This window comes from Ascaphus truei, chromosome 1 (assembly GCF_040206685.1).
Source record: "Ascaphus truei isolate aAscTru1 chromosome 1, aAscTru1.hap1, whole genome shotgun sequence".
Classification (NCBI taxonomy): Eukaryota; Metazoa; Chordata; class Amphibia; order Anura; family Ascaphidae; genus Ascaphus; species Ascaphus truei.
In genome coordinates, this window is record NC_134483.1 from 7,214,420 (window position 1) to 7,238,385 (window position 23,966).

General features: G+C 41.1%; 1 protein-coding gene across 3 annotated transcripts in view; it reads right to left on the reverse strand.

The window, feature by feature from the left end:
- The window catches only part of LOC142472298 (phospholipid-transporting ATPase ID-like), a 293,093-nt gene that overhangs the window by 104,101 nt on the left and 165,026 nt on the right, over positions 1–23,966 (reverse strand). For all 3 annotated transcript variants that reach the window (XM_075579339.1, XM_075579421.1, XM_075579500.1), the window contains exons 4-6: positions 20,999–21,112; positions 5,068–5,166; positions 4,200–4,261 (exon numbers count right to left, since the gene is read on the reverse strand). In XM_075579339.1, coding sequence (XP_075435454.1) covers positions 4,200–4,261; positions 5,068–5,166; positions 20,999–21,112 — 275 coding nt within the window. The remainder of the gene's footprint in view (positions 1–4,199; positions 4,262–5,067; positions 5,167–20,998; positions 21,113–23,966) is intronic.

Genomic DNA, 23,966 nt, shown 5'->3' on the forward strand with positions numbered 1-23,966 from the left:
GTGGGTGGGTGACTGAGTGGGTGGGTGACTGAGTGAGTGGGTGGGTGACTAAGTGATTTTTTGGGTGACTAAGTGAGTGGGTGGGTGGGTTACTGAGTGGGTGGGTGACTGAGTGGGTGGGTGACTGAGTGGGTGGGTGACTGAGTGAGTGACTGAGTGGGTGACTGAGTGAGTGACTGAGTGGGTGACTGAGTGGGTGAAAGTGACTGGGTGGGTGTGTGGGTGACTGGGTGACAGTGCGTGGGTGGGAGACGGTGTGTGACTTACCTTGACCCCGTGGCATCTGGCTGGGGCAGGAGGTGAGTTCGGGAAGCTGGGGGGGGGCAAGAGTGGCAGGTGTCCCGCGCCGCGCTTCCCCTCTCCGGTAGCGTCACACGTGATGGGGAGTCCCGCGCCGCGCTTCCCCTCTCCGGTAGCGGCGCACGTGAGGGGGAGTCCCGCGCCGCGCTTCCCCTCTCCGGTAGCGGCGCACGTGAGGGGGAGTCCCGCGCCGCGCTTCCCCTCTCCGGTAGCGGCGCACGTGATGGGGAGTCCCGCGCCGCTTCCCCTCTCCAGTAGCGGCGCACGTGATGGGGAGTCCCGCGACGCTTCCCCTCTCCGGTATCGGCGCACGTGATGGGGAGTCCCGCGCCGCTTCCCCTCTCCGGTAGCGGCGCACGTGAGGGGGAGAGCAGGAGGGCCGCGCCGTGAGGGGGGAAGAGCCTGGAGTTTGCTGCTGAGCAGCAGGGCCGCGCTTCCTCCGCGGCGCACGGTGAGGGTGATGGTGCGGCTGGGGATGTTGCGGAGCGTGGGGATTTGGGTGAGGTGGGGAGGGGGGAGAGAGTGAGGGGCACCGGGAGAGTGAGGGGCACCGGGAGAGGAGGGGCACCGGGAGAGGAGGGGGGGGGGTGGAAGGTGAGCTGCGGTCCAACTGACGGGGGAGAGTGTGTGTCCCTGTGTGTGTGTGTCCCTGTGTGTGTGTGTCCCTGTGTGTCCTTTGGCCCGTCACTCCGCCTCAGGCCAATGAGAGGTGTGCGGGGGCGGACCAAGGGACCAATGAGATTTCCCCTAGGGACACCGGACATCCAGGCAGGCAGGCTGGCATGCATGCATGCAGGCAGGCAGGCAAACATACAGTGCTTTCACTAATATAGTATAAGATATACTGTATTATATATATATAATATAACATAATAAATAATATAATATATACAGCACCGACAAAGTTTATTGCAGCAAAAACCGCCCGGCAGGATGCGTGGCGGCAGCGTGGAGTAGCGTTGACAAGCGGCTCGTTCGCGTGACGTCGGTGACGTCACAGTCACATGAGCGCCCGGCTTCCCCGGCTTCCCCGACTCCCCTGAAGGTTTGAAGTGAGGTAAGCGGGGGAGCGGGGAAGCAGAGGGGCACAGCAGGCACAGCTAGGGGGTCGGGAAGGTATGTAAATTGCGCGCGGATTGGAGGGGGGGGGGGGACGGAGGGGACGCGGCTGGATGCGGCTGATGTGCTGACTTTCCTCAGCACCAGCCGGAGTAAATCCCGGTGAACCGGCGGCATTTGCTGCAATAAACTTTGTCGGTGCTGTAGTATAATGTATTATATAGTGTAATATAATATTATATATATGCTCTTACGACGCTTTGCAATGTTGTTTATGTGTATATATATATACACACATACACATAAACAACGTTGCAAAGTGGCGTAAGAGCGTTGGATAAGCCGTTTTGGCGTTGTAAAAATGAACATAGGTATGCATTGCATAGCGTTGGATAAGCCATTCGTTGTAAAGCGAAGCGTTCTAAAACGAGGACTGCCTGTACTAACAATATCATTGGCACAAGGGATTGAGCGGTCTGTCCATATTTTAGTTCATCCGTGTTTTAACTTGTGTGGGAGACATGTAAGATCAGGAGCAATTTCCGGGAGTTTCCATGCCACTTTGGGGGCTATTTATTAAAGTTTCCCAGCTGAAGACTCGGGATAACTAGGGATAAGGAATTGGGCCAGATTCTATCGCAGGTAAAACTCCAAATACTTTCCTTTGGTAAACATGGTGCGGTCTCTGGCACTGGTCTTACTCCAGTTCTGGAGCCGAGAGACTTCTGAAATATCCGCTAAGGGAGATTTTGGGGGTGGGGTAACCTCGCATTGTTTGGTGCCCACATCCCATTCCTGCCCCGTTCCTCCATTTGGAGTCAAAAATATGTTCCTGGACATCAGAAGGAACATCCCCAACATCACAGGAAGGTCACCTACCGAAGGGCCATGTCCCTTACCATCAGAAGGAACATCCCCAACGTCAAAGGAAGGTCACCTACCGAAGGGCCATGTCCCTTACCATCAGAAGGAACATCCCCAACGTCACAGGAAAGTCACCTACCGAAGGGCCATGTCCCTTACCATCAGAAGGAACATCCCTAACGTCACAGGAAGGTCACCTAGCAAAGTGCCATGTCCCTTACCATCAGAAGGAACATCCCCAACATCACAGGAAGGTCACCTAGCAAAGGGCCATGTTCCTTACCATCAGAAGGAACATCCCTAACGTCACAGGAAGGTCACCTAGCAAAGGGCCATGTTCCTTACCATCAGAAGGAACATCCCCAACATCACAGGAAGGTCCCCTAGCAAAGGGCCATGTTCCTTACCATCAGAAGGAACATCCCTAACGTCACAGGAAGGTCACCTAGCAAAGGGCCATGTTCCTTACCATCAGAAGGAACATCCCTAACGTCACAGGAAGGTCACCTAGCAAAGGGCCATGATCCTTACCATCAGAAGGAACATTCCCAACATCACAGGAAGGCCACCTAGCAAAGGGCCATGTTCCTGGACATCAGAAGGAACATCCCTAACATCACAAGAAGGTCACCTAACAAAGGGCTATGCCCCTTACCATCAGAAGGAACATCCCGAACGTCACAGGAAGGTCACCAAGCAAAGGGCCATGTTCCTTACCATCAGAAGGAACATCCCTAACGTCACCGGAAGGTCACCTAGCAAAGGGTCATGCCCCTTACCATCAGGAGGAACATCCTCAAGGTCACAGGAAGGCCACCTAGCAAAGGGCCATGTCCCTTACCGTCAGAAAGAACATCCCCAACGTCAAGGAAAGGCCACCTAGCAAAGGGCCATGCCCCTTACCATCAGAAAAAACATCCCCAATGTCACACGAAGGTCACCTAGCAAAGGGCCATGCCCCTTACCATCAGAAGGAACATCCCCAACGTCAAGGAAAGGCCTCCTAGCAAAGGGCCATGTCCCTTACCGTCAGAAGGAACATCCCCAACGTCAAGGAAAGGCCACCTAGCAAAGGGCCATGTCCCTTACCATCAGAAGGAACATCCCCAACGTCACAGGAAAGGTCCTCTAGCGAAGGGCCATGCCCCTTACCATCAGAAGGAACATCCCCAACGTCACAGGAAGGTCACCTACCAAAGGGCCATGTTCCTTACCATCAGAAAGAACATCCCCAACGTCACAGGAAGGTCACCTAGCAAAGGGCCATGTCCCTTACCATCAGAAGGAACATCCCCAACGTCAAGGAAAGGCCACCTAGCAAAGGGCCATGCCCTTTACCATCAGAAGGAACATCCCCAATGTCACACGAAGGTCACCTAGCAAAGGGTCATGCCCCTTACCATCAGGAGGAACATCTTCAACGTCACAGGAAGGTCACCAAGCAAAGGGCCATGTCCCTTACCGTCAGAAGGAACATCCCCAATGTCAAGGAAAGGCCACCTAGCAAAGGGCCATGCCCTTTACCATCAGAAGGAACATCCCCAATGTCCCACGAAGGTCACCTAGCAAAGGGCCATGCCCCTTACCATCAGAAGGAACATCCCCAACGTCAAGGAAAGGCCCCCTAGCAAAGGGCCATGTTCCTTACCATCAGAAGGAACATCCCCAACGTCACAGGAAAGGTCCCCTAGCAAAGGGCCATGCCCCTTACCATCAGAAGGAACATCCCCAACGTCACAGGAAGGTCACCAAGCAAAGGGCCATGCCCCTTACCATCAGGGTATGCCCCTCCCCTCGTCCCTCCCCCGCCACCCATTAATCAGACTTGTGGACAGCACCCGCAGGTGAGATTACTCATTATAATAAGCGCCTCCCAAAGTCCCTCGTAGAATTCACATGGGGGAATGCAGACAAACCCTACAAAGTGCCCCATCTGTGACGCATGCGCAGGAAGAGGCTGTGAACCGGTCACTTACTTCCCCTTACTGAGAACCTCCACTCTTCGGTTGTTGACCTGGTTGTCGCTTTTGTACCGATACTGCAATAACAAGTAATAGAGACACATAGATATATACAGATATATACAGATATGTACAGATATATACATATGTTAGCGCTGCATTGCTCACAGTGATAACACGACGTCACAGCGGTGTCAATATCAGACTTCCCACCAGGTTCAGCAGTAATGCTCACACAGACTATATGTCACTGCATGTGAAGGCCATGTGTCAATGGCTCAGGCTATACCTGTACCTATATATCAATACATAGAGCTACATGGGCATATAGATACATAGCCATATACAAGATACGTGGATACACTGAGATATGTCAAAAGGAAAATACAAGTGACGGGTACATAGATATACATATAAACGCACACGGTCTAGTTATATACTGCACATACATATTGATATATAGACGTTAATAACAGAACCCATATCATACATGTGGGGTAATTCTATATAGTGCGAAACGGCTGTAAATGAGGATCTTTCTCTGAAAATGCAGTGCACGCCCGATTCGGACTGTATATAATAAGGCCCGAAGTCGTGCTCGTTTCTCATATACGTATACTGTGCACGTTCACACACCCTCACTGTGGCATTCTCCCCTGTGCTTTTCCCGTGCCTATTCTAATTCAGTTCCTGTACTCACCCCAGCCACCTTTGCTGGAAGACTGTTCCCTATACCCACAACCCATTAAGTGAAAGAAATCCTCCCTCACGCTCCCTCTCTCCCTGCCACCTCTGTGAGTATTACACGACACTTCTCCCTAACACGTGTACCCGTGAGGGCATTGTGAGGCCTGTAATATGATGCAGGAAGACGGCCCCTTACGTAGTCATCTGTGGCATCTTTAACAGCGGACACGGTCAGCACCAGCACGAGGGGGACCACCGTCGTAAACCAGGACAGGGAGGAGACCTGGGGGATGAGCTGGGGGGGACACACAGATTAAAGCGGAGACACGTGTGAAATCTTATACTGTAAACAAATCAGTTCTGTAGTAGGGGACAATAGGGACAGGTTATTTTTATATATATGTATTTTTAATTAAACTCTGAATGCCATTTTTAATATACGGAGCATCCTTTGATTTCTATGCCAGGTTTAGCCACCTCCCCAGCAGTGCGAGATCTTTGCAACACTTTCCTGTTTATGATCATTTGTTACCAATGTTGCCAGCAGTTTGAGCGGCAAACTGTAACAGTATAATGTTACCTTAGTAATATCAGGATACACTGTGGCTGCTGAGTTACACTGACTGAAGCGGCCATTATGTTAGGCACACAATCAGGATATTGCCAGATTTATAACAGGAGCAGCAAACGATGATAATAAAACAAAGCGTGTGAGTATAGTATTGCTGCTGTAATATAAAACAAAGCGTGTGAGTATAGTATTGCTGCTGTAATATAAAACAAAGCGTGTGAGTATAGTATTGCTGCTGTAATATAAAACAAAGCGTGAGTATAGTATTGCTGCTGTAATATAAAACAAAGCGTGTGAGTATAGTATTGCTGCTGTAATATAAAACAAAGCGTGTGAGTATAGTATTGCTGCTGTAATATAAAACAAAGCGTGTGAGTATAGTATTGCTGCTGTAATATAAAACAAAGCGTGTGAGTATAGTATTGCTGCTGTAATATAAAACAAAGCGTGCGAGTATAGTATTGCTGCTGTAATATAAAACAAAGCGTGTGAGTATAGTATTGCTGCTGTAATATAAAACAAAGCGTGCGAGTATAGTATTGCTGCTGTAATATAAAACAAAGCGTGTGAGTATAGTATTGCTGCTGTAATATAAAACAAAGCGTGTGAGTATAGTATTGCTGCTGTAATATAAAACAAAGCGTGTGAGTATAGTATTGCTGCTGTAATATAAAACAAAGCGTGTGAGTATAGTATTGCTGCTGTAATATAAAACAAAGCGTGAGTATAGTATTGCTCCTGTAATATAAAACAAAGCGTGTGAGTATAGTATTGCTGCTGTAATATAAAACAAAGCGTGTGAGTATAGTATTGCTGCTGTAATATAAAACAAAGCGTGTGAGTATAGTATTGCTGCTGTAATATAAAACAAAGCGTGAGTATAGTATTGCTGCTGTAATATAAAACAAAGCGTGTGAGTATAGTATTGCTGCTGTAATATAAAACAAAGCGTGTGAGTATAGTATTGCTGCTGTAATATAAAACAAAGCGTGAGTATAGTATTGCTGCTGTAATATAAAACAAAGCGTGTGAGTATAGTATTGCTGCTGTAATATAAAACAAAGCGTGTGAGTATAGTATTGCTGCTGTAATATAAAACAAAGCGTGTGAGTATAGTATTGCTGCTGTAATATAAAACAAAGCGTGTGAGTATAGTATTGCTGCTGTAATATAAAACAAAGCGTGTGAGTATAGTATTGCTGCTGTAATATAAAACAAAGCGTGCGAGTATAGTATTGCTCCTGTAATATAAAACAAAGCGTGTGAGTATAGTATTGCTGCTTTAATATAAAACAAAGCGTGTGAGTATAGTATTGCTGCTGTAATATAAAACAAAGCGTGTGAGTATAGTATTGCTGCTGTAATATAAAACAAAGCGTGTGAGTATAGTATTGCTGCTGTAATATAAAACAAAGCGTGTGAGTATAGTATTGCTGCTGTAATATAAAACAAAGCGTGTGAGTATAGTATTGCTGCTGTAATATAAAACAAAGCGTGAGTATAGTATTGCTGCTGTAATATAAAACAAAGCGTGTGAGTATAGTATTGCTGCTGTAATATAAAACAAAGCGTGTGAGTATAGTATTGCTGCTGTAATATAAAACAAAGCGTGTGAGTATAGTATTGCTGCTGTAATATAAAACAAAGCGTGTGAGTATAGTATTGCTGCTGTAATATAAAACAAAGCGTGTGAGTATAGTATTGCTGCTGTAATATAAAACAAAGCGTGCGAGTATAGTATTGCTGCTGTAATATAAAACAAAGCGTGTGAGTATAGTATTGCTGCTGTAATATAAAACAAAGCGTGCGAGTATAGTATTGCTGCTGTAATATAAAACAAAGCGTGCGAGTAAAGTATTGCTGCTGTAATATAAAACAAAGCGTGTGAGTATAGTATTGCTGCTGTAATATAAAACAAAGCGTGTGAGTATAGTATTGCTGCTGTAATATAAAACAAAGCGTGTGAGTATAGTATTGCTGCTGTAATATAAAACAAAGCGTGTGAGTATAGTATTGCTGCTGTAATATAAAACAAAGCGTGAGTATAGTATTGCTCCTGTAATATAAAACAAAGCGTGTGAGTATAGTATTGCTGCTGTAATATAAAACAAAGCGTGTGAGTATAGTATTGCTGCTGTAATATAAAACAAAGCGTGTGAGTATAGTATTGCTGCTGTAATATAAAACAAAGCGTGTGAGTATAGTATTGCTGCTGTAATATAAAACAAAGCGTGTGAGTATAGTATTGCTGCTGTAATATAAAACAAAGCGTGTGAGTATAGTATTGCTGCTGTAATATAAAACAAAGCGTGTGAGTATAGTATTGCTGCTGTAATATAAAACAAATCGTGTGAGTATAGTATTGCTGCTGTAATATAAAACAAAGCGTGTGAGTATAGTATTGCTGCTGTAATATAAAACAAAGCGTGTGAGTATAGTATTGCTGCTGTAATATAAAACAAAGCGTGAGTATAGTATTGCTGCTGTAATATAAAACAAAGCGTGTGAGTATAGTATTGCTGCTGTAATATAAAACAAAGCGTGTGAGTATAGTATTGCTGCTGTAATATAAAACAAAGCGTGTGAGTATAGTATTGCTGCTGTAATATAAAACAAAGCGTGTGAGTATAGTATTGCTGCTGTAATATAAAACAAATCGTGTGAGTATAGTATTGCTGCTGTAATATAAAACAAAGCGTGTGAGTATAGTATTGCTGCTGTAATATAAAACAAAGCGTGTGAGTATAGTATTGCTGCTGTAATATAAAACAAAGCGTGAGTATAGTATTGCTGCTGTAATATAAAACAAAGCGTGTGAGTATAGTATTGCTGCTGTAATATAAAACAAAGCGTGTGAGTATAGTATTGCTGCTGTAATATAAAACAAAGCGTGTGAGTATAGTATTGCTGCTGTAATATAAAACAAAGCGTGTGAGTATAGTATTGCTGCTGTAATATAAAACAAAGCGTGTGAGTATAGTATTGCTGCTGTAATATAAAACAAAGCGTGCGAGTATAGTATTGCTGCTGTAATATAAAACAAAGCGTGTGAGTATAGTATTGCTGCTGTAATATAAAACAAAGCGTGCGAGTATAGTATTGCTGCTGTAATATAAAACAAAGCGTGCGAGTAAAGTATTGCTGCTGTAATATAAAACAAAGCGTGTGAGTATAGTATTGCTGCTGTAATATAAAACAAAGCGTGTGAGTATAGTATTGCTGCTGTAATATAAAACAAAGCGTGTGAGTATAGTATTGCTGCTTTAATATAAAACAAAGCGTGTGAGTATAGTATTGCTGCTGTAATATAAAACAAAGCGTGTGAGTATAGTATTGCTGCTTTAATATAAAACAAAGCGTGTGAGTATAGTATTGCTGCTGTAATATAAAACAAAGCGTGTGAGTATAGTATTGCTGCTGTAATATAAAACAAAGCGTGTGAGTATAGTATTGCTGCTGTAATATAAAACAAAGCGTGTGAGTATAGTATTGCTGCTGTAATATAAAACAAAGCGTGTGAGTATAGTATTGCTGCTGTAATATAAAACAAAGCGTGTGAGTATAGTATTGCTGCTGTAATATAAAACAAAGCGTGTGAGTATAGTATTGCTGCTGTAATATAAAACAAAGCGTGTGAGTATAGTATTGCTGCTGTAATATAAAACAAAGCGTGTGAGTATAGTATTGTAGCTGTAATATAAAACAAAGCGTGTGAGTATAGTATTGCTGCTGTAATATAAAACAAAGCGTGTGAGTATAGTATTGCTGCTGTAATATAAAACAAAGCGTGTGAGTATAGTATTGCTGCTGTAATATAAAACAAAGCGTGTGAGTATAGTATTGCTGCTGTAATATAAAACAAAGCGTGTGAGTATAGTATTGCTGCTGTAATATAAAACAAAGCGTGTGAGTATAGTATTGCTGCTGTAATATAAAACAAAGCGTGCGAGTAAAGTATTGCTGCTGTAATATAAAACAAAGCGTGTGAGTATAGTATTGCTGCTGTAATATAAAACAAAGCGTGTGAGTATAGTATTGCTGCTTTAATATAAAACAAAGCGTGCGAGTATAGTATTGCTGCTGTAATATAAAACAAAGCGTGTGAGTATAGTATTGCTGCTGTAATATAAAACAAAGCGTGTGAGTATAGTATTGCTGCTGTAATATAAAACAAAGCGTGTGAGTATAGTATTGCTGCTGTAATATAAAACAAAGCGTGTGAGTATAGTATTGCTGCTGTAATATAAAACAAAGCGTGTGAGTATAGTATTGCTGCTGTAATATAAAACAAAGCGTGAGTATAGTATTGCTGCTGTAATATAAAACAAAGCGTGTGAGTATAGTATTGCTGCTGTAATATAAAACAAAGCGTGTGAGTATAGTATTGCTGCTGTAATATAAAACAAAGCGTGTGAGTATAGTATTGCTGCTGTAATATAAAACAAAGCGTGTGAGTATAGTATTGCTGCTGTAATATAAAACAAAGCGTGTGAGTATAGTATTGCTGCTGTAATATAAAACAAAGCGTGTGAGTATAGTATTGCTGCTGTAATATAAAACAAAGCGTGAGTATAGTATTGCTGCTGTAATATAAAACAAAGCGTGTGAGTATAGTATTGCTGCTGTAATATAAAACAAAGCGTGTGAGTATAGTATTGCTGCTGTAATATAAAACAAAGCGTGTGAGTATAGTATTGCTGCTGTAATATAAAACAAAGCGTGTGAGTATAGTATTGCTGCTGTAATATAAAACAAAGCGTGTGAGTATAGTATTGCTGCTGTAATATAAAACAAAGCGTGTGAGTATAGTATTGCTGCTGTAATATAAAACAAAGCGTGCGAGTATAGTATTGCTGCTTTAATATAAAACAAAGCGTGTGAGTATAGTATTGCTGCTGTAATATAAAACAAAGCGTGTGAGTATAGTATTGCTGCTGTAATATAAAACAAAGCGTGCGAGTAAAGTATTGCTGCTGTAATATAAAACAAAGCGTGCGAGTATAGTATTGCTGCTGTAATATAAAACAAAGCGTGCGAGTAAAGTATTGCTGCTGTAATATAAAACAAAGCGTGTGAGTATAGTATTGCTGCTGTAATATAAAACAAAGCGTGTGAGTATAGTATTGCTGCTGTAATATAAAACAAAGCGTGTGAGTATAGTATTGCTGCTTTAATATAAAACAAAGCGTGTGAGTATAGTATTGCTGCTGTAATATAAAACAAAGCGTGTGAGTATAGTATTGCTGCTGTAATATAAAACAAAGCGTGTGAGTATAGTATTGCTGCTGTAATATAAAACAAAGCGTGTGAGTATAGTATTGCTGCTGTAATATAAAACAAAGCGTGTGAGTATAGTATTGCTGCTGTAATATAAAACAAAGCGTGTGAGTATAGTATTGCTGCTGTAATATAAAACAAAGCGTGTGAGTATAGTATTGCTGCTGTAATATAAAACAAAGCGTGTGAGTATAGTATTGTAGCTGTAATATAAAACAAAGCGTGTGAGTATAGTATTGCTGCTGTAATATAAAACAAAGCGTGTGAGTATAGTATTGCTGCTGTAATATAAAACAAAGCGTGTGAGTATAGTATTGCTGCTGTAATATAAAACAAAGCGTGTGAGTATAGTATTGCTGCTGTAATATAAAACAAAGCGTGTGAGTATAGTATTGCTGCTGTAATATAAAACAAAGCGTGAGTATAGTATTGCTGCTGTAATATAAAACAAAGCGTGTGAGTATAGTATTGCTGCTGTAATATAAAACAAAGCGTGCGAGTAAAGTATTGCTGCTGTAATATAAAACAAAGCGTGTGAGTATAGTATTGCTGCTGTAATATAAAACAAAGCGTGTGAGTATAGTATTGCTGCTTTAATATAAAACAAAGCGTGCGAGTATAGTATTGCTGCTGTAATATAAAACAAAGCGTGTGAGTATAGTATTGCTGCTGTAATATAAAACAAAGCGTGTGAGTATAGTATTGCTGCTGTAATATAAAACAAAGCGTGTGAGTATAGTATTGCTGCTGTAATATAAAACAAAGCGTGTGAGTATAGTATTGCTGCTGTAATATAAAACAAAGCGTGTGAGTATAGTATTGCTGCTGTAATATAAAACAAAGCGTGTGAGTATAGTATTGCTGCTGTAATATAAAACAAAGCGTGTGAGTATAGTATTGCTGCTGTAATATAAAACAAAGCGTGAGTATAGTATTGCTGCTGTAATATAAAACAAAGCGTGTGAGTATAGTATTGCTGCTGTAATATAAAACAAAGCGTGTGAGTATAGTATTGCTGCTGTAATATAAAACAAAGCGTGTGAGTATAGTATTGCTGCTGTAATATAAAACAAAGCGTGTGAGTATAGTATTGCTGCTGTAATATAAAACAAAGCGTGTGAGTATAGTATTGCTGCTGTAATATAAAACAAAGCGTGTGAGTATAGTATTGCTGCTGTAATATAAAACAAAGCGTGAGTATAGTATTGCTGCTGTAATATAAAACAAAGCGTGTGAGTATAGTATTGCTGCTGTAATATAAAACAAAGCGTGTGAGTATAGTATTGCTGCTGTAATATAAAACAAAGCGTGTGAGTATAGTATTGCTGCTGTAATATAAAACAAAGCGTGTGAGTATAGTATTGCTGCTGTAATATAAAACAAAGCGTGTGAGTATAGTATTGCTGCTGTAATATAAAACAAAGCGTGCGAGTATAGTATTGCTGCTGTAATATAAAACAAAGCGTGTGAGTATAGTATTGCTGCTGTAATATAAAACAAAGCGTGAGTATAGTATTGCTGCTGTAATATAAAACAAAGCGTGTGAGTATAGTATTGCTGCTGTAATATAAAACAAAGTGTGTGAGTATAGTATTGCTGCTGTAATATAAAACAAAGCGTGTGAGTATAGTATTGCTGCTGTAATATAAAACAAAGCGTGCGAGTAAAGTATTGCTGCTGTAATATAAAACAAAGCGTGCGAGTATAGTATTGCTGCTGTAATATAAAACAAAGCGTGCGAGTAAAGTATTGCTGCTGTAATATAAAACAAAGCGTGTGAGTATAGTATTGCTGCTGTAATATAAAACAAAGCGTGTGAGTATAGTATTGCTGCTGTAATATAAAACAAAGCGTGTGAGTATAGTATTGCTGCTTTAATATAAAACAAAGCGTGTGAGTATAGTATTGCTGCTGTAATATAAAACAAAGCGTGTGAGTATAGTATTGCTGCTGTAATATAAAACAAAGCGTGTGAGTATAGTATTGCTGCTGTAATATAAAACAAAGCGTGTGAGTATAGTATTGCTGCTGTAATATAAAACAAAGCGTGAGTATAGTATTGCTGCTGTAATATAAAACAAAGCGTGTGAGTATAGTATTGCTGCTGTAATATAAAACAAAGCGTGTGAGTATAGTATTGCTGCTGTAATATAAAACAAAGCGTGTGAGTATAGTATTGCTGCTGTAATATAAAACAAAGCGTGTGAGTATAGTATTGCTGCTGTAATATAAAACAAAGCGTGTGAGTATAGTATTGCTGCTGTAATATAAAACAAAGCGTGTGAGTATAGTATTGCTGCTGTAATATAAAACAAAGCGTGAGTATAGTATTGCTGCTGTAATATAAAACAAAGCGTGTGAGTATAGTATTGCTGCTGTAATATAAAACAAAGCGTGTGAGTATAGTATTGCTGCTGTAATATAAAACAAAGCGTGTGAGTATAGTATTGCTGCTGTAATATAAAACAAAGCGTGTGAGTATAGTATTGCTGCTGTAATATAAAACAAAGCGTGTGAGTATAGTATTGCTGCTGTAATATAAAACAAAGCGTGCGAGTATAGTATTGCTGCTGTAATATAAAACAAAGCGTGTGAGTATAGTATTGCTGCTGTAATATAAAACAAAGCGTGAGTATAGTATTGCTGCTGTAATATAAAACAAAGCGTGTGAGTATAGTATTGCTGCTGTAATATAAAACAAAGTGTGTGAGTATAGTATTGCTGCTGTAATATAAAACAAAGCGTGTGAGTATAGTATTGCTGCTGTAATATAAAACAAAGCGTGCGAGTAAAGTATTGCTGCTGTAATATAAAACAAAGCGTGCGAGTATAGTATTGCTGCTGTAATATAAAACAAAGCGTGCGAGTAAAGTATTGCTGCTGTAATATAAAACAAAGCGTGTGAGTATAGTATTGCTGCTGTAATATAAAACAAAGCGTGTGAGTATAGTATTGCTGCTGTAATATAAAACAAAGCGTGTGAGTATAGTATTGCTGCTGTAATATAAAACAAAGCGTGTGAGTATAGTATTGCTGCTGTAATATAAAACAAAGCGTGTGAGTATAGTATTGCTGCTGTAATATAAAACAAAGCGTGTGAGTATAGTATTGCTGCTGTAATATAAAACAAAGCGTGTGAGTATAGTATTGCTGCTGTAATATAAAACAAAGCGTGTGAGTATAGTATTGCTGCTGTAATATAAAACAAAGCGTGTGAGTATAGTATTGTAGCTGTAATATAAAACAAAGCGTGTGAGTATAGTATTGCTGCTGTAATATAAAACAAAGCGTGTGAGTATAGTATTGCTGCTGTAATATAAAACAAAGCGTGTGAGTATAGTATTGCTGCTGTAATATAAAACAAAGCGTGTGAGTATAGTATTGCTGCTGTAATATAAAACAAAGCGTGTGAGTATAGTATTGTAGCTGTAATATAAAACAAAGCGCGTGAGTATAGTATTGCTGCTGTAATATAAAACAAAGCGTGTGAGTATAGTATTGCTGCTGTAATATAAAACAAAGCGTGTGAGTATAGTATTGCTGCTGTAATATAAAACAAAGCGTGTGAGTATAGTATTGCTGCTGTAATATAAAACAAAGCGTGTGAGTATAGTATTGCTGCTGTAATATAAAACAAAGCGTGAGTATAGTATTGCTGCTGTAATATAAAACAAAGCGTGTGAGTATAGTATTGCTGCTGTAATATAAAACAAAGCGTGCGAGTAAAGTATTGCTGCTGTAATATAAAACAAAGCGTGTGAGTATAGTATTGCTGCTGTAATATAAAACAAAGCGTGTGAGTATAGTATTGCTGCTTTAATATAAAACAAAGTGTGCGAGTATAGTATTGCTGCTGTAATATAAAACAAAGCGTGTGAGTATAGTATTGCTGCTGTAATATAAAACAAAGCGTGTGAGTATAGTATTGCTGCTGTAATATAAAACAAAGCGTGTGAGTATAGTATTGCTGCTGTAATATAAAACAAAGCGTGTGAGTATAGTATTGCTGCTGTAATATAAAACAAAGCGTGTGAGTATAGTATTGCTGCTGTAATATAAAACAAAGCGTGTGAGTATAGTATTGCTGCTGTAATATAAAACAAAGCGTGTGAGTATAGTATTGCTGCTGTAATATAAAACAAAGCGTGAGTATAGTATTGCTGCTGTAATATAAAACAAAGCGTGTGAGTATAGTATTGCTGCTGTAATATAAAACAAAGCGTGTGAGTATAGTATTGCTGCTGTAATATAAAACAAAGCGTGTGAGTATAGTATTGCTGCTGTAATATAAAACAAAGCGTGTGAGTATAGTATTGCTGCTGTAATATAAAACAAAGCGTGTGAGTATAGTATTGCTGCTGTAATATAAAACAAAGCGTGTGAGTATAGTATTGCTGCTGTAATATAAAACAAAGCGTGAGTATAGTATTGCTGCTGTAATATAAAACAAAGCGTGTGAGTATAGTATTGCTGCTGTAATATAAAACAAAGCGTGTGAGTATAGTATTGCTGCTGTAATATAAAACAAAGCGTGTGAGTATAGTATTGCTGCTGTAATATAAAACAAAGCGTGTGAGTATAGTATTGCTGCTGTAATATAAAACAAAGCGTGTGAGTATAGTATTGCTGCTGTAATATAAAACAAAGCGTGCGAGTATAGTATTGCTGCTGTAATATAAAACAAAGCGTGTGAGTATAGTATTGCTGCTGTAATATAAAACAAAGCGTGAGTATAGTATTGCTGCTGTAATATAAAACAAAGCGTGTGAGTATAGTATTGCTGCTGTAATATAAAACAAAGTGTGTGAGTATAGTATTGCTGCTGTAATATAAAACAAAGCGTGTGAGTATAGTATTGCTGCTGTAATATAAAACAAAGCGTGCGAGTAAAGTATTGCTGCTGTAATATAAAACAAAGCGTGCGAGTATAGTATTGCTGCTGTAATATAAAACAAAGCGTGCGAGTAAAGTATTGCTGCTGTAATATAAAACAAAGCGTGTGAGTATAGTATTGCTGCTGTAATATAAAACAAAGCGTGTGAGTATAGTATTGCTGCTGTAATATAAAACAAAGCGTGTGAGTATAGTATTGCTGCTTTAATATAAAACAAAGCGTGTGAGTATAGTATTGCTGCTGTAATATAAAACAAAGCGTGTGAGTATAGTATTGCTGCTGTAATATAAAACAAAGCGTGTGAGTATAGTATTGCTGCTGTAATATAAAACAAAGCGTGTGAGTATAGTATTGCTGCTGTAATATAAAACAAAGCGTGTGAGTATAGTATTGCTGCTGTAATATAAAACAAAGCGTGTGAGTATAGTATTGCTGCTGTAATATAAAACAAAGCGTGTGAGTATAGTATTGCTGCTGTAATATAAAACAAAGCGTGTGAGTATAGTATTGTAGCTGTAATATAAAACAAAGCGTGTGAGTATAGTATTGCTGCTGTAATATAAAACAAAGCGTGTGAGTATAGTATTGCTGCTGTAATATAAAACAAAGCGTGTGAGTATAGTATTGCTGCTGTAATATAAAACAAAGCGTGTGAGTATAGTATTGCTGCTGTAATATAAAACAAAGCGTGTGAGTATAGTATTGCTGCTGTAATATAAAACAAAGCGTGAGTATAGTATTGCTGCTGTAATATAAAACAAAGCGTGTGAGTATAGTATTGCTGCTGTAATATAAAACAAAGCGTGCGAGTAAAGTATTGCTGCTGTAATATAAAACAAAGCGTGTGAGTATAGTATTGCTGCTGTAATATAAAACAAAGCGTGTGAGTATAGTATTGCTGCTTTAATATAAAACAAAGCGTGCGAGTATAGTATTGCTGCTGTAATATAAAACAAAGCGTGTGAGTATAGTATTGCTGCTGTAATATAAAACAAAGCGTGTGAGTATAGTATTGCTGCTGTAATATAAAACAAAGCGTGTGAGTATAGTATTGCTGCTGTAATATAAAACAAAGCGTGTGAGTATAGTATTGCTGCTGTAATATAAAACAAAGCGTGTGAGTATAGTATTGCTGCTGTAATATAAAACAAAGCGTGAGTATAGTATTGCTGCTGTAATATAAAACAAAGCGTGAGTATAGTATTGCTGCTGTAATATAAAACAAAGCGTGTGAGTATAGTATTGCTGCTGTAATATAAAACAAAGCGTGTGAGTATAGTATTGCTGCTGTAATATAAAACAAAGCGTGTGAGTATAGTATTGCTGCTGTAATATAAAACAAAGCGTGTGAGTATAGTATTGCTGCTGTAATATAAAACAAAGCGTGTGAGTATAGTATTGCTGCTGTAATATAAAACAAAGCGTGAGTATAGTATTGCTGCTGTAATATAAAACAAAGCGTGTGAGTATAGTATTGCTGCTGTAATATAAAACAAAGCGTGTGAGTATAGTATTGCTGCTGTAATATAAAACAAAGCGTGTGAGTATAGTATTGCTGCTGTAATATAAAACAAAGCGTGTGAGTATAGTATTGCTGCTGTAATATAAAACAAAGCGTGTGAGTATAGTATTGCTGCTGTAATATAAAACAAAGCGTGCGAGTATAGTATTGCTGCTGTAATATAAAACAAAGCGTGTGAGTATAGTATTGCTGCTGTAATATAAAACAAAGCGTGAGTATAGTATTGCTGCTGTAATATAAAACAAAGCGTGTGAGTATAGTATTGCTGCTGTAATATAAAACAAAGTGTGTGAGTATAGTATTGCTGCTGTAATATAAAACAAAGCGTGTGAGTATAGTATTGCTGCTGTAATATAAAACAAAGCGTGCGAGTAAAGTATTGCTGCTGTAATATAAAACAAAGCGTGCGAGTATAGTATTGCTGCTGTAATATAAAACAAAGCGTGCGAGTAAAGTATTGCTGCTGTAATATAAAACAAAGCGTGTGAGTATAGTATTGCTGCTGTAATATAAAACAAAGCGTGTGAGTATAGTATTGCTGCTGTAATATAAAACAAAGCGTGTGAGTATAGTATTGCTGCTTTAATATAAAACAAAGCGTGTGAGTATAGTATTGCTGCTGTAATATAAAACAAAGCGTGTGAGTATAGTATTGCTGCTGTAATATAAAACAAAGCGTGTGAGTATAGTATTGCTGCTGTAATATAAAACAAAGCGTGTGAGTATAGTATTGCTGCTGTAATATAAAACAAAGCGTGTGAGTATAGTATTGCTGCTGTAATATAAAACAAAGCGTGTGAGTATAGTATTGCTGCTGTAATATAAAACAAAGCGTGTGAGTATAGTATTGCTGCTGTAATATAAAACAAAGCGTGTGAGTATAGTATTGCTGCTGTAATATAAAACAAAGCGTGTGAGTATAGTATTGCTGCTGTAATATAAAACAAAGCGTGTGAGTATAGTATTGCTGCTGTAATATAAAACAAAGCGTGAGTATAGTATTGCTGCTGTAATATAAAACAAAGCGTGTGAGTATAGTATTGCTGCTGTAATATAAAACAAAGCGTGTGAGTATAGTATTGCTGCTGTAATATAAAACAAAGCGTGTGAGTATAGTATTGCTGCTGTAATATAAAACAAAGCGTGTGAGTATAGTATTGCTGCTGTAATATAAAAGAAAGCGTGTGAGTATAGTATTGCTGCTGTAATATAAAACAAAGCGTGCGAGTATAGTATTGCTGCTGTAATATAAAACAAAGCGTGTGAGTATAGTATTGCTGCTGTAATATAAAACAAAGCGTGAGTATAGTATTGCTGCTGTAATATAAAACAAAGCGTGTGAGTATAGTATTGCTGCTGTAATATAAAACAAAGTGTGTGAGTATAGTATTGCTGCTGTAATATAAAACAAAGCGTGTGAGTATAGTATTGCTGCTGTAATATAAAACAAAGCGTGCGAGTAAAGTATTGCTGCTGTAATATAAAACAAAGCGTGCGAGTATAGTATTGCTGCTGTAATATAAAACAAAGCGTGCGAGTAAAGTATTGCTGCTGTAATATAAAACAAAGCGTGTGAGTATAGTATTGCTGCTGTAATATAAAACAAAGCGTGTGAGTATAGTATTGCTGCTGTAATATAAAACAAAGCGTGTGAGTATAGTATTGCTGCTTTAATATAAAACAAAGCGTGTGAGTATAGTATTGCTGCTGTAATATAAAACAAAGCGTGTGAGTATAGTATTGCTGCTGTAATATAAAACAAAGCGTGTGAGTATAGTATTGCTGCTGTAATATAAAACAAAGCGTGTGAGTATAGTATTGCTGCTGTAATATAAAACAAAGCGTGTGAGTATAGTATTGCTGCTGTAATATAAAACAAAGCGTGTGAGTATAGTATTGCTGCTGTAATATAAAACAAAGCGTGTGAGTATAGTATTGTAGCTGTAATATAAAACAAAGCGTGTGAGTATAGTATTGCTGCTGTAATATAAAACAAAGCGTGTGAGTATAGTATTGCTGCTGTAATATAAAACAAAGCGTGTGAGTATAGTATTGCTGCTGTAATATAAAACAAAGCGTGTGAGTATAGTATTGCTGCTGTAATATAAAACAAAGCGTGCGAGTAAAGTATTGCTGCTGTAATATAAAACAAAGCGTGTGAGTATAGTATTGCTGCTGTAATATAAAACAAAGCGTGTGAGTATAGTATTGCTGCTGTAATATAAAACAAAGCGTGTGAGTATAGTATCGCTGCTGTAATATAAAACAAAGCGTGCGAGTAAAGTATTGCTGCTGTAATATAAAACAAAGCGTGTGAGTATAGTATTGTTGCTGTAATATAAAACAAAGCGTGCGAGTAAAGTATTGCTGCTGTAATATAAAACAAAGCGTGTGAGTATAGTATTGCTGCTGTAATATAAAACAAAGCGTGTGAGTATAGTATTGCTGCTGTAATGTAAAACAAAGCGTGTGAGTATAGTATTGCTGCTGTAATATAAAACAAAGCGTGAGTATAGTATTGCTGCTTTAATATAAAACAAAGCGTGCGAGTATAGTATTGCTGCTGTAATATAAAACAAAGCGTGTGAGTATAGTATTGCTGCTGTAATATAAAACAAAGCGTGAGTATAGTATTGCTGCTGTAATATAAAACAAAGCGTGAGTATAGTATTGCTGCTGTAATATAAAACAAAGCGTGAGTATAGTATTGCTGCTGTAATATAAAACAAAGCGTGTGAGTATAGTATTGCTGCTGTAATATAAAACAAAGCGTGTGAGTATAGTATTGCTGCTGTAATATAAAACAAAGCGTGTGAGTATAGTATTGCTGCTGTAATATAAAACAAAGCGTGAGTATAGTATTGCTGCTGTAATATAAAACAAAGCGTGTGAGTATAGTATTGCTGCTTTAATATCCACGTTTGCATCATATGGATAATCTCATCATGAGAAACATCTGTGCCCGAGACTCAGACAGAGACGGAAACCAGTGACGGTCTGACCCTTAGTGGAAATAAACTCTCAGACACGGGAAGATACTCTGAGTATAATATAATGGGGTCACTGCCTGGCACCGCTTCACGTTAGGTTATTATAGCAGCAACACATGGCACATCCTATACGTGTGCTTTTAATAAACCAGTTCTGTAGTACGAGGTAACAGGGGCTGCTTGTTTTTAATTAAATTCTTAATGCCATTTTCCATGAGTGTAATATATGTGAGAGGAGCCCCAGAGAAGCCGTCTCCCTGTGCAGCTCTCACAGGAACAATTCATGCGCTTTGTATTATTATTTTTATACAGAGGATTGGAGCAGGGGGTCTCCGGAGCTGAACCCCATTAATTTCAGTTCCGGGGACCCCCGGCTTCCAGAGATACAGACCCGGGATCTCCTGCAAGTTTAAAGACACATCCTGGGTACATGCCGGGTACATGCCGGGTACATGCCGGGTACATGCTGCAACATGTCAGTGACATTTCTGCAGACAGACATTGGATTAACAGCGGGGGTCCCTGGCATTCAAACTGAATGGGACTACCAGGGACCCCTGCTGTATTTATCCGATGGGCCATTAGTCTCTGCAGAAATGTCACTGAAATGTTGCAGCATGTACCCAGCATGTACCCAGCATGTACCTGGGTCGTGTTGATGATAGCCCCAGATTTTCCAAGGCAAGTTTTAGAATACTCATCGGCGTACCTGTATATGGGGCAGTATATATTGGGCAGTATATATGGGGCAGTATATATGGGGCATCGGTTGGTGCTGTTCTGTATTATGCACAGAATGTGTAGTAGTATATATGGGGCAGTATATATGGGGCAGTATATATGGGGCACCGGTTGGTGCGGTTCTGACGTTACCTGCAGGACTAGCAGGAACACAAAGTAAGCGTTTGCCACTCGCTGGAACTGCTCGAACAGATTGAGGGGCAGGAAAGTGAAGAAGTTGTACTTTGATGTCTTGATCGCGTTGGTCTGTAAAACAGAAGGACATCTGTTATTATAGCTCGTATAGCGCCATTTATTTCAGCTCCTTATAGAAGGAACATATAGATCAGGGGTAGGCAACTGTGTGCACGCGCCGCGCGCCCCCGCGCTCTCCTCCTCCCCGGGATGCCGCTGTGTCCGCGCCCCGCGCTCTCCTCCTCCCCGGGATGCCGCTGTGTCCGCTCCCCGCACTCTCCGCACTGTGACCCGCCTGCCGCGGGTGGGAGGACGTCTCGCGTGGAATACCTGCCTCCCTGGTGGCTGTACTGGCTGCACGGGTTCCCACACCTGCAGCTCTCCCTGCGGCCCGGGGGCAGCGACTTCAACCCCACGGACAGCGCCTACCGGCAGGTCAGTGCCACCCGCAGCCTGTGTGCAGGGGGTGTGTAAGTGCCACGGCCTTTGTACAGGACGTGACGGGGTCTGTCCTTAGCCTGGTAGTGGGTGCAGCTCTGTCTGTGGGACAAGGTGCAGCCTGTGGCTGTGAACTTCCCTGTGTCAGTGGGTGCAGCCTGTGCCTGTGATGCCCCCGTGTCAGTGGGTGCCTGTGATGCCCCCCCCCTGCCCTTTGCCCCCCGCCCCTCCCTGCCCTTTGCCCCCCGCCCCTCCCTGCCCTTTGCCCCCCCGCCCCTCCCTGCCCTTTGCCCCCCCGCCCCTCCCTGCCCTTTGCCCCCCCTGCCCCTCCCCGCCCTTTGCCCCCCCCTGCCTTTTGCCCCCCGCCCCTCCCTGCCCTTTGCCCCCCCGCCCCTCCCTGCCCTTTGCCCCCCTGCCCTTTGCCCTCCACGCCCCTTGGCCCCCCCGCCCTACCCCCCCCGCCCTTCCACGCCCCCCCCACCCTTCCACTCCATGCCCCCTGCCCTTCCACGCCCGGGCAACGCCGGGTATATCAGCTAGTATATATATATATATTTATTACAGGGTGCTGTAAGGTGTCTCTGATAGAGCAGCACCGCTCAGTAATGTTTTCCTAGATGACACGTAAAACTCAATACTTAGGTGCAAAGTGACGGAGGGATAACTCTATTCTAGAAGACAGCCTGGAGTGTGCGCCAGAAACAGAACACGTACAATGAGATAAAACGTTATTCACGTTGGATTTAATGCCTGGGCGCTGCTATACTGCATCCTGTATCCCCGTGGGCTAAATACGCCTAACCGCCCATTACCATGGTGTCCCCTCATTATACCCCCTCACCCCCCCTATTATATCCAAGCTGCCTCTCTCACATACATCAGTGGTGTCCGCGTTTCCGTACCCCTGCTTGGAGGTCAGGATTACCACCGGAGGAATGGCTTACTGGGTAAAGGCTCTGGCTCTGAGGACAATGACTTAGTAGAGGAACTGGTTCGAATCCCGGCGTTAGCTCCTTGTGCAAGTCACTTTCTCTCCCTGTGCATCGTGCTACAAAATGAGTAATTGTGCCTGTAAAGCTGTATATACAGTAATTGTGCCTGTAAAGCTGTATATACAGAGCTGTGTATTGAAGAAGAAACCTATGTCATTTCAGAGTTTCTGTACACTCATTTCATTTACCCAGAACCACCTATTACTTCACCTACTCAACCAATCAATGAAGAGAGATTCCATTTGGCACTTGTTAATATGCACAAAGTAAATGCCATGTGTGTGTTCATTTTAAAGAGATTTATCTTATTCACATTGGGATCCTCTCACCAATCCCAGTAAGAAGCGGGTGGTTACAGTAACATTCCCCAGGGCCCATATTCTGAGACATGGAATAAATTGTGCACATATTGAGCAATATGAAGAACGAGCCAATCTTTTACCGGAAACCTTTATTAGCCAAAGAGTATAAATCTGATCTGGTGGTTTTAGTTTATTTGAGAGCTGCGCTGAAGCGGAGAATCCCCCTGTAAACGGAGCGTCCCATGCTGCCGGGATCTCTTGGACGATGTCCCGTGTGACGCGGAGGCTTGGAACCGCCATATCGATCACCCTGGTGGGGACAGTACCGGAGGCACCTACAGGGGTACGTATCTCGGGAAGCAGGGGGGTCCCGGAGCTGAAATTATCGCGGTTCCGCGTCGGAGACCCCCGGCTTAACCATAAAACACCAATACTTACAACAACAACACAAAACGCAGACAGAACTGTCCCTTTACAGCATTGGAATAAAAACAGATATCTCAGGAATAATAGAAAATAAAGGAATTTGAGGGCATACTCCGGGTTGCATTTCCTTGTCCTCTCTCGGCGCAGATGTTGGCGTTTCTTGGCTTCCAGTTTGAGATGTTGCTTGTTGGTGCTGGAGATTCTTGCCGGGAACTGCATGGCCAGACCGCCCTGACCCAGCAAACCTGTATGTATATGTTCCTGCGGTATTCCTCTCTGCGCGCCCGTATTCCTTCCTCTGCGCGTCCGTATTCCTTCCTCTGCGCGCCCGTATTCCTCTCTCTGCGCGCCCGTATTCCTCTCTGCGCGCCCATATTCCTCTCTGCGCGCTCCCGTATTCCTCTCTGCGCGTCCGTATTTCTTCCTCTGTGCGCCCGTATTCTCTGCGCGCCCGTATTCCTCTCTCTGCGCGCCCGTATTCCCCTCTCTGCGCGCCCGTATTCCGCTCTCTGCGCGCCCGTATTCCTCTCTCTGCGCCCGTACTCCCCTCTCTGCGCGCCCGTATTCCTCTCTCTGCGCCCGTACTCCCCTCTCTGCGCGCCCGTATTCCTCTCTCTGCGCGCCCGTATTCCTCTCTCTGCGCGCCCGTATTCCTTCCTCTGCGCGCCCGTATTCCTCTCTCTGCGCGCCCGTATTCCTCTCACGGCGCGCCCATATTCCCCTCTCTGCGCGCCCGTATTCCTCTCTCTGCGCCCGTATTCCCCTCTC